This window comes from Glycine soja, chromosome 3 (genome assembly GCF_004193775.1).
Source record: "Glycine soja cultivar W05 chromosome 3, ASM419377v2, whole genome shotgun sequence".
NCBI classification, from domain to species: domain Eukaryota; kingdom Viridiplantae; phylum Streptophyta; class Magnoliopsida; order Fabales; family Fabaceae; genus Glycine; species Glycine soja.
In genome coordinates this window covers 6,969,774-6,982,990 of record NC_041004.1, presented here as the reverse complement: position 1 = coordinate 6,982,990, position 13,217 = coordinate 6,969,774, and the positions used below count along the sequence as shown (strand labels likewise).

Sequence of the window (13,217 nt, the reverse complement as noted above, 5' to 3'; positions counted from 1 at the left end):
CCATATTCAGTGGAAAATTTATTCTTTGATGTCTATGCTCGTGTACTATGCAACCGTTGTTCGAAGATTGATGGTTCTCATCAAGAAGGATGGGTGAGGAATCATTTGAAGAGAAGTAGATGACATACAATTGGTACACTTGGGGATGGTCTGAACAGTTCAAAGGAACCTGTGGGAGATGTTGAGTTGTGATAGCTTAGCTAAGGGTATTTTCGGTTAGTTCAAGGGACTCATGGGTCTCACTTAACATTCCTAACTAGAACAAAGCTATAACCATGGTTGGTGAGAGCGTTATGTCATATGTACTGAGACCCTTAAGCTTGGGAGGCTTAATAGTAGTGTTGGACCCAAGATGTGAAATGCGTGAGATAGATATGCGAAATATGATATTGTGAGTGGTGTTTGCTAGTGGACCACATGTATTCATTGTGTAGGTTATGCTTGGGACTTGATGTTCGTTGCTTATGGCTTTTGAGGGGATGGAGGACTCACTCCATTGTTATCATTTTTTAGGTTCTAATGGTGAACGTCAAGACAAATAACCTATTATGGATTAGTGTATGCGAGTTCGTGTGGTTGCACAACCCAGTGTCTTACTGACACTTTTTCCAACCACATTCAATGTCACTTAGTGTGGGTGGACATATAGAAAGTGCTCTCATACCTTGGACTTCTATGCATTGTGGACTTAGCCAACACCATCTTACTATCGTCATGTGGAGCTTGTTTCTTTAATGGAACTCTCATTCTTGGACTCTTCTCTACCGTTCACTTCTTTGGTGCCTTCTGAGGGATTCAACTCTACTTTTAACGACTCGGAAGCTACAACATTTGTCCTTATCTAACCTCGATCAATGTTTCCTGAGTCTCGCGTACCATCATTAGCACCTTGTTGTTTGACGTGAGCGGATGCTCGTAAGGTGGCACCTCTAGTGATAGACTTGGATGATATGGAGTCAGAGCCGGAAGTAAGAGATCCGGAGAAAGATACATAAACTAAAGAAGACCCTAAGATGCTTGTAAAGTTTTCTGTTAAGGAGCTGGAGCCAATGGAAGAGGATTCTAAGGAGGGTCCTTATTGGAGTTCTTCACATGGTTCTTTTTAGGAGCTTTCTTTCTATTAGACTCATACTTTTTTTGGATGGTATAGTTGATACTAAGTTGGGTTTAGATAACTACTTTCAGACATAGGTTTTTCCCCTTTTTTATGTATTTACTTTGGGCCAACCTAGGATTTTGGATTACTATGTATTTATTCAGTCATCTACTTTCACCACTTGTCTTTGGATGCTTTGGGTTTGTACTTATTTATTCATGTTCCACCTTGACACTTTTATGACTTTGATACTTATTTATGTATATTGGTGACTACAAAGGCTCACTCGTTTATCTATATTTTATCTCGCATGAATGTTTGGTTTAATTATTTTGTAGTTTATTCACTTTCATACACCGACTCGTGGTTTTAATTACAAAATGTTTTGCCACGAATATGTTATTTATATTTTGAAGAGGAGAATGGGATTTGAGATGTACATAAAAAGGGTTTTTGATTTACGCAAAATTTACTACACTTCTTGTTTTTTTCTTAAGAAGTTTTATAAACAAGAATTAGAATTATTTGTTTTTGAAAGAATACAATGAACATCATAGCCATGAAGACCAACGGTACATTTGGAATTTATGATCCATTTGGTAGAAGAGAAAGTGAGAGGAAAGACAATAGAAAAGAAAAAAAACACAATTTATATAATATTTTTTCTACTTGGTTAGAGAGAAAATGGAAGGAAAAGTTAACCTCTAAAGACAAAAATTAATTTTTTTTCTTCCTTTCATTTTCTTTCCAATTCAAAGTTTAAACTTTTGTTTCCTTTCTTATTTTTCTTCCATCCAATCAAACAGACCATTATTGTCATAATCATCTTTTGAAATGTAAACATTAAGCATATCCTAATTTTGGTTCCTAGTTCCTACCAAGGTCAACTTGCACCCTATCCATCGAAACCACATCAACCCACCAAAACCACATTTACAACTAACTTTTAATTGAAAAGATTCGAGCCAGTTAAAATATCACTCTTTCCCATTAAAATAAAGTGTGAATTATACTAATATTCCTAACATTTTTTTTCCAAATTGTACACTATTTGTTTTCTCCCCACAAACTAACTTAATTATTTGAAAATATTACATCACAAACTTTTTACATCATACAAACTTCTTTTAATTATTTGAAAAATACTATAGTGTATCCCTATAAAATAAAATGTTATTATAAGTATTAAAAAAAATAGAAATATCATATATAATCTAAAAAATTGTAAGGAGTTGTTGGCGCAAAACATATTTGCTATTAAGGCTAGTTGTTTATCATTGGCTAAAGAATAATTTAGGTGGCTAATTCAGTCTACGATTGTGGACTAATGCGGCCCAATCTTAATGGATTATAGTTTGCCCACTGCTAAAGATGATTGATAACTAAAATAATTGTTTATATTGGCTAACACCTAAAAGAAACATTTTCTGATTGCTAACAACTATCTATGTTGATTGACTATTAATGACTAATTTTTGTCGTCTAGCACAACAAAGTTGAATCAGACCTATTTTGGGAAAGACCAAGTTTGAAGGAATATTTGAATGTGGAAGACACTTGCAAACAATTTTTCCAAGGCTAAATGCATATTGATCTATGATTTTCTAAAAGGTAGGAGAAATGGTTAGCGAAAAAATAATAGTTGTTTCTTTGCAATAGTTTTATGAAACTTGAGACCACTCATCAACACAAGTCAATAATGCAAGAAGTTAAGATCATGTAACCCATGATCTCCCTAAAATCTAGGATTGTGGATAGTTATTAGAAAACAATTAACGTGTTTAGTACGAATGCTTGCTATTATCATTATAAATAGAAGAAAGTAAGATGTAAAATAGGTCCTCGACCAAAAATCAACTAGATTATCTTTTCAAGTTGTTTATCCTTTATTTATCACTTTGTTTATAACTTTCTTTATGTTTTTCTTTACTGTTTCGGGTCGTTTACCGCGTTCATTTACCCCATTTCCATAGGAGTAGTGTGACATAGATAGAGACTTTAGTGCAACAACTACTAGAAAGCTCGTTGGAGGAGACTAAAAACCCAAACAAGGAACACAATTTCCTCCTTGAGTCAGTTGGCTAAAAGGAATCACTCGTTGGGAATAAGCTGACATGACAGCTAATCAATCAACAGATTTTTACAATATGTGATTTTTTATTTTTTAAAATCAAGAGATATAAAATTTCTTGTTTGACATTCTTTTCATCGAGTCTATTCATTTTAGGATAACTACAATTACAATCTTATTTTCAAATTAGAGATCGAATCTCATGCCTTAATTAAAAAACTCAAGTGTTAAACCACTTGTGTCAATAATATTAAACAGTTTAATTTACTTTTAAAACAAAAAATCTTTCTAATCGGTATTTTAAGCACATTAATTAAGAAATTAACAAGAAAAAATATTTATTATAAAAATTATAAAAAAAAATTCATCAACGTAATTTTCTACATCTTAATAAAAAAAAATTCTGTTTTTAGTCCCAAACAAAACATGAACGCTTTTTCAAAATTTGTGTACCATCGGATCATAACTTTCTGAATGTGCAATTCAATTCTAAACTCTAGAAGATTCACTTCGAGGACATAGCGTAATAATAGCGTGACCAGTGGAGTTAAAATGGTCAAAGGATGATTCTACATTTACCAACAATCATTCTACAGTTAATGTTGACGGGAAAATAAGTAATCAACTGCTTCTCTAATTTTACAACATCAATCTTGGCTCAGAGAGAGGTTGCAACTTGCAAATGCAGCACCGACTGATTATTGTTCAAACTTCAAACTTCAAACTTCGAAATCGAAGTTTCTGATTCTGTCTATTTCCGAGTACTGACTAGTCTTTATTACATACCAGTTAATGAATCTGAAGCTGATTTTTTTATTTATTTTTTGTTTCCCTTCTTGTTTTAACTTTTAAGTGATGTATTTGCTTTTTCAAATTTCAGGCTCACCCTTGATTTGGTTTCCTTATAGAGGATCAAAAGTCAAAATCATAATCAACTACAACCCACCAACACCACCATGCAGAGGTGGAAGTGGAACAGAAAGAAACCCCCCATTTTCCCTTTGCTTGTGCTTATTTTATTGTTTTTCATAGCCTTCTCAACCCTCCAGAGTGAACACACCATACAACGAATCCATGAAAATCCAGATCATGTTCACAACCACCAAGAAGTTTCTTCAGCCACCTTTGTCAAACCAAACCTCTCTGGTCACCTAAAGCAAGCACCAGGTATGGACTTTCTCTTCATAGCTTGCTTTGTGCTTCATTGGAGACTGAAAACTGAAAACTTGATGTGTTTTTTGGACAACTTTTTATGTTTTGTGTGTTTAGTTTGTGTTTTGTCTGACTTGCTGAAATGGGGTTGTTGGATTTTAGAGGTTTTGGATAGATTCAGTAGATGCAACTCCACTGTGGAGTATAGTGGCCGGAAAATTGCTTGGCTCGGCGATTCTCGGCATTCCGGTCACTGGAGTGCGAGGCCGGAGAGTTGTGATGTTTTTTCAGGCAAATGGGTGTTTGATAATGTTTCACATCCACTTTACAATGAGTCAGATTGCCCTTACATGTCTGACCAATTGGCCTGTCACAAGCATGGGAGGTCTGATTTGGGGTACCAGTATTGGAGATGGCAGCCACATAACTGCAATTTGAAGAGGTGGTTCTCTCTCTGAGCTTTGTTTCTTATCCCTGTGAACATTGTCAGGTTATGGTTTTAGTGGTGGCATAAATTGGAATGATTCAATTCAATGGTTTTAAGGTTATTATTGTTTTGTAAGTTTATGTACGATCAAGATTGAGTTTTGTAAAGGTCCAAGTAGAATACATTTGTTCAGTTGTTCCTTTGGGAGTTAGAGTTGAAAAAAATTTAATCTTTTCTTGTTTCTAAAAGTAGCATCAGATATGGATTGTATAAGTGGTAGTTAACTAATGGATTAAATACCTTCTAAAAAAACTAATGGATTAAATATGTTTTTAATCCCTATAAATTAGAAAATGTTTGTATTTAGTCCCTAAACAAATCATTTCCTTTTGGATCCCCAATTTATGAAAATATGTCAAGTGCAGTCCCTATTACTAATACTATTGACTGGAGTGGAAGGAAAGGACATGAACCGAACCACACCACACTCAACACTTCTTCATAAATGGGGAACTGAAAGATGGTATTTTTAGGGTCTACAAGTTAACATTTCTCTATTTATAGGGACTAAAAAATATTTAACTCTTTATTTCTGTGAAAGAGTAGGTTCTTTCTGCTAAGCTTCACTGATTTCTCGTATACAACAGGTGGAACGTGAAAGAAATGTGGGAGAAGTTGAGAGGTAAAAGGCTAATGTTTGTTGGAGATTCACTAAATAGAGGGCAATGGATATCTATGGTATGTTTGTTACAATCAGTAATTCCTGCTGATAAGAGATCAATGTCACCAAATGCCCATCTCACCATTTTCAGAGCAGAGGTAAGTAGCCTATACCAAAAACAATTTTATGATGTTAGGTAGTCCCCTATACTATATGTGCCTTCTTCCATTATTCCACTGAACTTCTTTATACACATTGGATGTTCTAAGACATTGTGTTGATGGGGTTTGGTTCACGAGTATCATCGTCTTAAAGTCTCATTTCCTGCACACTGCTATTTTTGTGCCAATTTTCAGGAGTACAATGCGACTGTGGAATTTCTCTGGGCTCCTCTTCTTGCTGAATCTAATTCTGATGATCCAGTAAATCACAGACTAGATGAACGGATAATTCGTCCTGATACGGTTCTTAGACATGCATCACTGTGGGAAAATGCTGATATACTAGTTTTTAATACATACTTGTGGTGGAGACAAGGCCCAGTCAAGCTATTGTTTGTATCAGTTCATCAATGTACACGTGGTTTCTTTAGGAAAATTGTCTTCTCTATTGTGATGGATCTTGTATTTTGTAATTTTGCAGATGGACTCATGAAGAAAATGGAGCTTGTGAAGAATTGGATGGGCATGGAGCCATGGAGTTAGCCATGGGAGCCTGGGCAGATTGGGTATCTTCTAAAGTCGATCCCCTTAAGAAGCGTGTCTTTTTTGTGACCATGTCACCTACTCATCTCTGGTGAGCACCCAATCAAAGTTTTGTATGATATGCTAGGATGAAATATTGCTGATATGCCCAGGCTAAGCTATGATATACTCCCTCTAGTCTCGATTATAAGCAACAAAATTTCTTTGTTTTATGGTCTCAAATAAAAGCAAAATTTAACAACGTTGTCTTATTTAATGAGATTATCTTCAAAATACCCTTCATTTAATAGGGTCAGACTTTTTTTATGCTTGATATCAAGTTCCAATGAAGGGTAGTTTAGGAAAAAACATTTTTTTAATGTGAATTAACACAATTTAATGAAGTTAACTAACTTCCTTAGTAAGTGTGAAATCAATTTTCTTTTGCTTATAATTGAGACCAGAGGGAGTAATAGCTAGAGGGGAAAACATTTATTGGTGGTTAGTCTAGATTAATTTTGTTGTGCATTCTTAGGACTTGCGGCATACTTGTGTTAAGGATTATCATTCATCTTAACTGTGTTTTTATTTGGATAATCCAATGGAAACTCTGCCATTTGCCTGTTTTAACCCGAGTATTGATTCCCTGGCTCCTGCTTCCCACACTTCCATGAAAACATCCTCTTCTGTCAAATTTGGCACTGTAAAAGGAATTACTATTTCTGGTTTGAATTTTGATTTTCTTTTGATAACATTTCATCTGATTCTGCTGTGTTAAAAATTAAAATATATTAGCTTGGATTGGTTCAGTTGGTATGAATCAAAGGCACTGAGCTTGGAAGGCTTGATTTGATTCTCTTTGTTAGCAATTTCCCTTGGTAGGTGATATGTAACTATGTTAAGTACCACCGCTGTACGTATTTTCTGAGGTTTGTCACTTGTCACTAGTCACCTTTGGCTTATCCTAGCCAATGGGGTAGCCTCCCTTAAACTTTTAACTACAATCCATCAAAAAGAAAAATTGTATTAGCTCCCTCTCAGAAGTGAAATCTCTCTAAAAGGAATTTTAGATGCCACTTGGCCATTGACCCAGTGATTGAATGTTGTGTACCAAGTGCCCCCTGCTGGTATGATACAGGTTCAACATTGATTCATTGCACTCCTTGCCTGGCCCCTTCTTCCTCCCTCCAATTGAAAAATGACACCTCAGCAAAAAAACAGAATCTGTTTTAAATGGCAACATTTTCTCTGAATTGTTAAATTTCTTTTTTGTTGAGGTGTCTCTTTTTAGTTAGAGGGAAAAGAAAAGGAATGGGTAAGAATGGACAAATGATATGATTCTGTTCACCATTTCCCTTTTCTCTAGGTTCCAATATGGGCGGCTTCCACAAACCCCAAAAAAGAAAATAAAGTTTTCGATTTTTGCTGAAGTTGTGTATTAAAGTTGGATTTGATGTGGCAATACCAATGGTGCCAAATCTACATTCCAAGTACATGAGAGGTATAATGCATGTGACAAGAAAACTTGTCATTGATACTCTACGAGTGTTGAAGAAAACAATACATTATTTGAACAAAAATATTTTCAGTTGTTATTAATGGTGTATAATATTGTTATACAATATAGTAGTTCCGAAATACTACCATTGGTATTGCCACTTCATATCCAATGAGCATATGGCATAATGTCATTCCCATATTGCTTATTATTTGCCAAAATTAGTCTTGCTATGCATGTAACAGTCCATCAAGTTCTTTTAGGATGCAAACCAGGATTTTTTCTTTTCGCTTCTTAGAATCAGGAGTTCCAACTTTACAAAGATATCCATGACCTCCAAAAATGAAATGCTACAAAGGTATCCATGGCCACAACAAATAAAATGCTACAAAGGTAACAATGGCCATCACATAGTTTGCGTTCAATTCCATCCTACAAATTGAAGTAGACTTAATTTAATTTGAACTTCAAAGAATTAAAAGATGTTACAAAGAGAACACTAGAAAACAAAATACTATTAAAAGTGTACTAACCTCAATTCTGTCCAAAAAAACATATAAAATACTCCTACCTCTGGTTTCAATTCTTTGTGAATGATGTCGTGAGTGCAATACTTTGAGACCAGAGCCTGCATCACACAATTCAGTTTATGATATTTGCCATTGAAAGTAGTATTTCAACATAAAAAATATAAATAAAAATTGCCAAGTTGTTATGATTGTTTTTTTACCATTTGTAGCTGAACTTTGGATAAATAGTCATTTTCGTCCCTGAACATATAGAGCGTTGATAGATTCGTCCGTGAAAGATAATAATTCAAACTTTAGTCTTTGAAAGTAAAAAAAATGTGACAAATCTATTCATCCGTTAACTTCTATCAGTTATCGTTAATGAAAGAGCTTGTGTGACATATTCAAGGACGAATTTGTCAGTGCCCTACACATTTAGGGACGAAAATGATTATTTATCCAAAATATAATTTAATCTTTATCTTCTCCCTTTTTTTAATCGTTGAAGCATAATATTATAATAAACACTTAAAAAAATAAAAAAATAAGCATAAGTTGAAACAAACATAATAAATAATAAACATAATATTGATTAATAAACATAATATGTTTATTGTTCTGAAATTTCTAATGTGACAACACCTTACACAAAGATTCAAACAAAAATGCACAGCCATTAAGTTAATCCTTACAAAAAAAATGAGACCCAATTTGATTTTATCACTGTCACAATAAAAATTTCAAAGCAACAAATATATTATGTTTATTAATCAATATTATGCTTATTATTATATTTGTTCTAACTTATGCTTACTTTCCTATTTTTGTAAGTGCTTATTGTAATGTTATATTTGCAACAATTAAAAAAGGGAAGATGAAGATTAAATTATATTTTTGGTTAATAATCATTTTTGTCTCTAAATGTCTAAAGCACTGACAAATTCGTTCTTGAATATGTCATGTAGTCTCTTTCATTAACGGTAATTGACAGAAGTTAACGGATAGATGAATTTGTCACTTTTTTCACTTTTGAAGACTAAAATTTTAATTTTCATCTTTTGGAAACAAATTTATCGACACTTTACACATTCAGGGACGAAAATAACTATTTATCTTGAACTCTCCTATAGCTTTGAATATATGAAGTTAGAATTCCATCTAACTAAGAAAACTTGAGAGGTATAATGCATGTGACAAGAAAACTTGTTATTGATACACTACGAGTGTTGAAGAAAACAAATTATATGGAAAAAAATAATTTCATTTGTTACTAATGGTGTATAATGTTGTTATACAATATAGTTCCCAAATACAACTCATCCAAATGATTAGAAATCTTCTCATATGATTGACGCACCTTTTTATACCCTCATAACATTAATATATGAAATTCAAACATCTCATGCTCTATATTTTCTCACTTTATTGAACACTATTCTCATTCAGGAGTCGAGAGTGGAAACCAGGAAGCGAGGGAAACTGTTATGGGGAGAAGGACCCCATTGACAATGAGGGCTACTGGGGAAGTGGCTCAGATTTGCCCACAATGAGCACTGTGGAGAAGATCCTAAGCAATTTGAGCTCAAAAGTTTCTGTCATCAACATTACTCAACTATCAGAGTATAGAAAGGATGGTCATCCTTCCATTTTTCGCAAATTTTGGGAGCCCCTTCGCCCGGAACAATTGTCAAATCCCCCATCTTACTCTGATTGCATACATTGGTGCTTGCCTGGGGTACCTGATGTGTGGAATGAGTTACTATTCCATTTTTTGTAGAAGTTGTTTATTCAATTTTCTTGATTGAATATAGCAGCCAATGTCTGCATTTTTTAAAGAGTGGCAAAAGCTGCTTACATTAGTTGTTTGCACGCAAGGGTGGACTGTTTTTGACAAGTGAATGCTGAAAATTTAGAGATCTCAACGTTCATGTGCCACTTTAAAACTTGGCTTCACTCAGAAAAGGAACAAAAAAACTGAGGTAGTTATTTGTTGGATTTCTTATAAATGTGATTTATTCTATTCTCTCATTCTGCACATACCTATGAAATGCTTTTTTCAGTGTTTGACTAAACTCTATTATACTTGTGTTATTCTAGCATGCTTACATAAAAACATCAGGGTTCCGGCATATCTAGCTGGGTCTTAATATATTAGTTTCACATCACGCCAACTAATCAATAAGTTAAACGACATTTTTTAGGTGAAAGAAGCTATAGATATGTGGCCAATTGGCCTTATAATTGATGAATGTATCTAACGGCATTTCTGAAGTGAAAAAATTAAAACACCAAACGAAACTCAAATAATAGATTATATTCTAAGTAAATTCTACGGACCAGGTAATGTTTATACGATCCTTCACCTTTTTAAAGAGGTTACAGAAGTCATTCATCATTGGATTTAAATTATAGTAAAATTGATTTTGACAGAATTGTTTTTCGAAGGATTGAATGCGATTAAGATGTGTGTTTAAATTAATCTTGGTCATAATTTTGGAATTAGAACTTGTATTCAGGATAATGAACTGTTTAATGTAAACCAAACATAAAGTACAGAAAGTAACGCCAATTAACATAAGAGGTATTTTAGTTTCCTTTTTCTTTTTTCTTTAGTTTGACTGTGGATTAGTAACATTTTTATGCCCCGAATACTGAGTAACAATATATATCTTTATGGGGTTGGTATGATTCCAAGACTTTAGTTCTCTCTGTCTCTTGTAAGGAGGGAAAGTCTTTGAGAAGTTCTAAACCTGCAAAAGAAAGGCTTAGTCAAAAGTAAATAAACATAAATTATGGATAAGATAGGATTAAAAGTTTAAATTAAACCAATTCGATGACAAATTAACAAAACAAAATCGAAATGGTTGAATCAAATAATTTTTCTCTTTAAAATTGATTCAATCCAAACTGCTTTAAATTGGATTGAATCATATTGGATTAAAAGTTTAAACTAAACCGATTGGATGATAAATTAATAAAACTGAAATGATTAAATTAAATTTTTTTATTTTCAAAATCGATCCAATCCAATATGCGAATACCCCTAAGTATAAGTGTGGTGACTTGTGATTTCTTCTCCATCTCATTCCCTGGACAAACCTTTGAAAATTGTAACTTCAAAAATTTCTAAACCTGACAGAAGAAAATCATTCCAAATGTCTAAAGTTTCTTTTCCACTCGTTACCTCTTGGACGTGTGAAAGGCTCTTGGAAAATCATATGAATACTTGTCAAAAGTGGAAAGATCTCAATTACCACCGTATTATTTTATTTACGTTCACACACTCTCTTTCTGTTTCTTTTTTTTTCTATCCCATTCTCGGGGCAAAGCGTTTCTTTAGAGAAGTTTTAACCTTTAAGAAGAGTAGATAACTCGATTTTCCTTGTCTTTGCTTCTATTGCATTCTATCTCATCGTATCTCATTCTGTTTTGCGATATTTGAGAATCATTGTCAATACCTCCGTGTTGGTTCGAGTTACTCTTTTGTTCCACAGTCTGGGACTATTTAAACCTGACAAAAGAAAAGCGAGTGATAGGTATAAGGTATCTGATAAGGAACCATATACAGCAGTAGAAGACAAAGTCAAGGGAACCAGAGGTGCAAGTAGGAGGTGCAAATAGCAGAAGGAGGAAAAAGGAAAATCACAAAACCTGCTTACCTGCGTGATTACATTTGAGGCTGTGGATATGCTGAGCTGGCAGAAGCAATGTTGTTGAGTGATCTTGTCGGCTGCTAGGGGGCAAGCATAACTAAATTTGTTATTTGTAATATTCCCTAGCAAGATTATGCAATTCTGTTAGAAAGGATTTGCACTATAAATAACCATGTAATCATTCAGCAAAGAATCAATGAAAAATATTAAAGCCTTCCCTTCCTCATTCTTCCTTTTCTTCAAGTCTCTTCTCTCTTATACCTCTGGAGGCACTGGTTCCTCAAAAACCAGATATCCTTGGCACGCAACACCTAACATTTGGTGCTTTCATTGAGAGCCCATGGTTGCCTTCCATGGCTGCCATACCAGCTTTCACCACAACCTACACCACCTGTTAAACAGAGCTCCCGTGGTTGCCTTCCATGGCTGCCATTCCAACCCAAACCACCGCAATCCACAACACCCGCCAAACCACCTTGAACTTTCTCCCGCTAGCGAGGACTGCCATGGCAAAAATTACCCTCAGTCAACTCAACCTTGCCACTGCCGTCGACACATTGGCCACCACCATTGACAACTTTCTTCAGCGACTGAACCCTCGTAACCCCACTCCATAATTTTCATCTTCCGTCCCTATGTAGGCACCAGCCGCCATCATATCGACTTCGCTCATGTCAACTCCGCGGTTCATGCTGACTTAGCCGCCCATGCTACCTCCATCGCCCATGCTGACTCCGTCACCCATGCCGACTCCGCCGCCCATGCCACCTCCGCCGTCCATGCCGCCTCCGCTTCCCATGCCAACTGCGCCTTCGTGTCCTGCACCCGTGCAACCATTCCTTCCACCATTGTCGGGTCCACTTCATATAATTGTTCTTCATCTGCCCAATCTTGGTCTTGTTCACACCACCATTTCCTTCAACAAGTTCTTCAGCATTGTTCCTCTTTATGGAACTGCCATGGCTGCATAAAAGCTCCAACTAGTTGCCTTTGCATTATGCACAATTGCTAAACCAGGTGCAATTAGCCGGAATAGACCTTGGGATCCCGGTATCACTTTTTGAAGCCATGCGTTGAAGCCCAACACCTTGAGGACAAGGTGTTTTTGATGGGGCTGGGAGTGATAGGTAGAAGGTATCTGATAAGGAGCCATATGCAGCAAAAGACGACAGAGTCAAGGGAAGCAAAGGTGCAAGTAGGAGGTGCAAATAGCAGAAGAAGGAAAAAGGAAAATCACAAAACCTGCTTACTTGCGTGATTACATTTGAGGCTGTGGATATGCTGAGCTGGCAGAAGGAATGTTGTTGAGTGATCTTGTCGACTGTTAGGGGGCAAGCATAACTAAATTTGTTATTTGTAATATTCCCTAGCAAGATTATCAAATTCTGTTAGAAAGGATTTGCACTATAAATAACCATGTAATCATTCAGCAAAGAATCAATGAAAAATATTGAAGCCTTCCCTTCC

The 13,217-nt window shown here is 35.2% G+C and overlaps 1 protein-coding gene across 2 annotated transcripts; it reads left to right on the top strand.

Annotated features, from left to right (window-relative positions):
- The first annotated feature begins 3,734 nt into the window (after nucleotides 1–3,734).
- Nucleotides 3,735–10,134, top strand: LOC114406079 (protein trichome birefringence-like 35). 2 transcript variants are annotated; one of them, XM_028368653.1, is made up of 7 exons: nucleotides 3,735–3,928; nucleotides 4,048–4,334; nucleotides 4,482–4,761; nucleotides 5,394–5,565; nucleotides 5,764–5,960; nucleotides 6,050–6,202; nucleotides 9,544–9,874. In XM_028368653.1, exons 2-7 carry the CDS (start codon nucleotides 4,124–4,126, stop codon nucleotides 9,872–9,874), a joined length of 1,344 nt encoding a protein of 447 aa, XP_028224454.1. In that variant the 5' UTR covers nucleotides 3,735–3,928; nucleotides 4,048–4,123. The 2 variants fall into 2 exon arrangements, with proteins under 2 accessions (XP_028224454.1, XP_028224455.1); XM_028368654.1 differs by having other exon boundaries at nucleotides 3,737–3,955; nucleotides 9,544–10,134.
- The last annotated feature ends 3,083 nt before the right edge of the window (nucleotides 10,135–13,217 follow it).

What these genes read in the sequence shown, in the direction of transcription:
- LOC114406079 (XM_028368654.1), top strand. Translation starts at nt 4,124, where the DNA reads ATGCAGAGGTGGAAGTGGAACAGAAAGAAACCCCCCATTTTCCCTTTG. An exon ending in TCACCTAAAGCAAGCACCAG is followed by an intron (nt 4,335 to 4,481) that starts GTATGGACTTTC and finishes GTTGGATTTTAG; the next exon opens with AGGTTTTGGATAGATTCAGT. An exon ending in CAAGGCCCAGTCAAGCTATT is followed by an intron (nt 5,961 to 6,049) that starts GTTTGTATCAGT and finishes GTAATTTTGCAG; the next exon opens with ATGGACTCATGAAGAAAATG.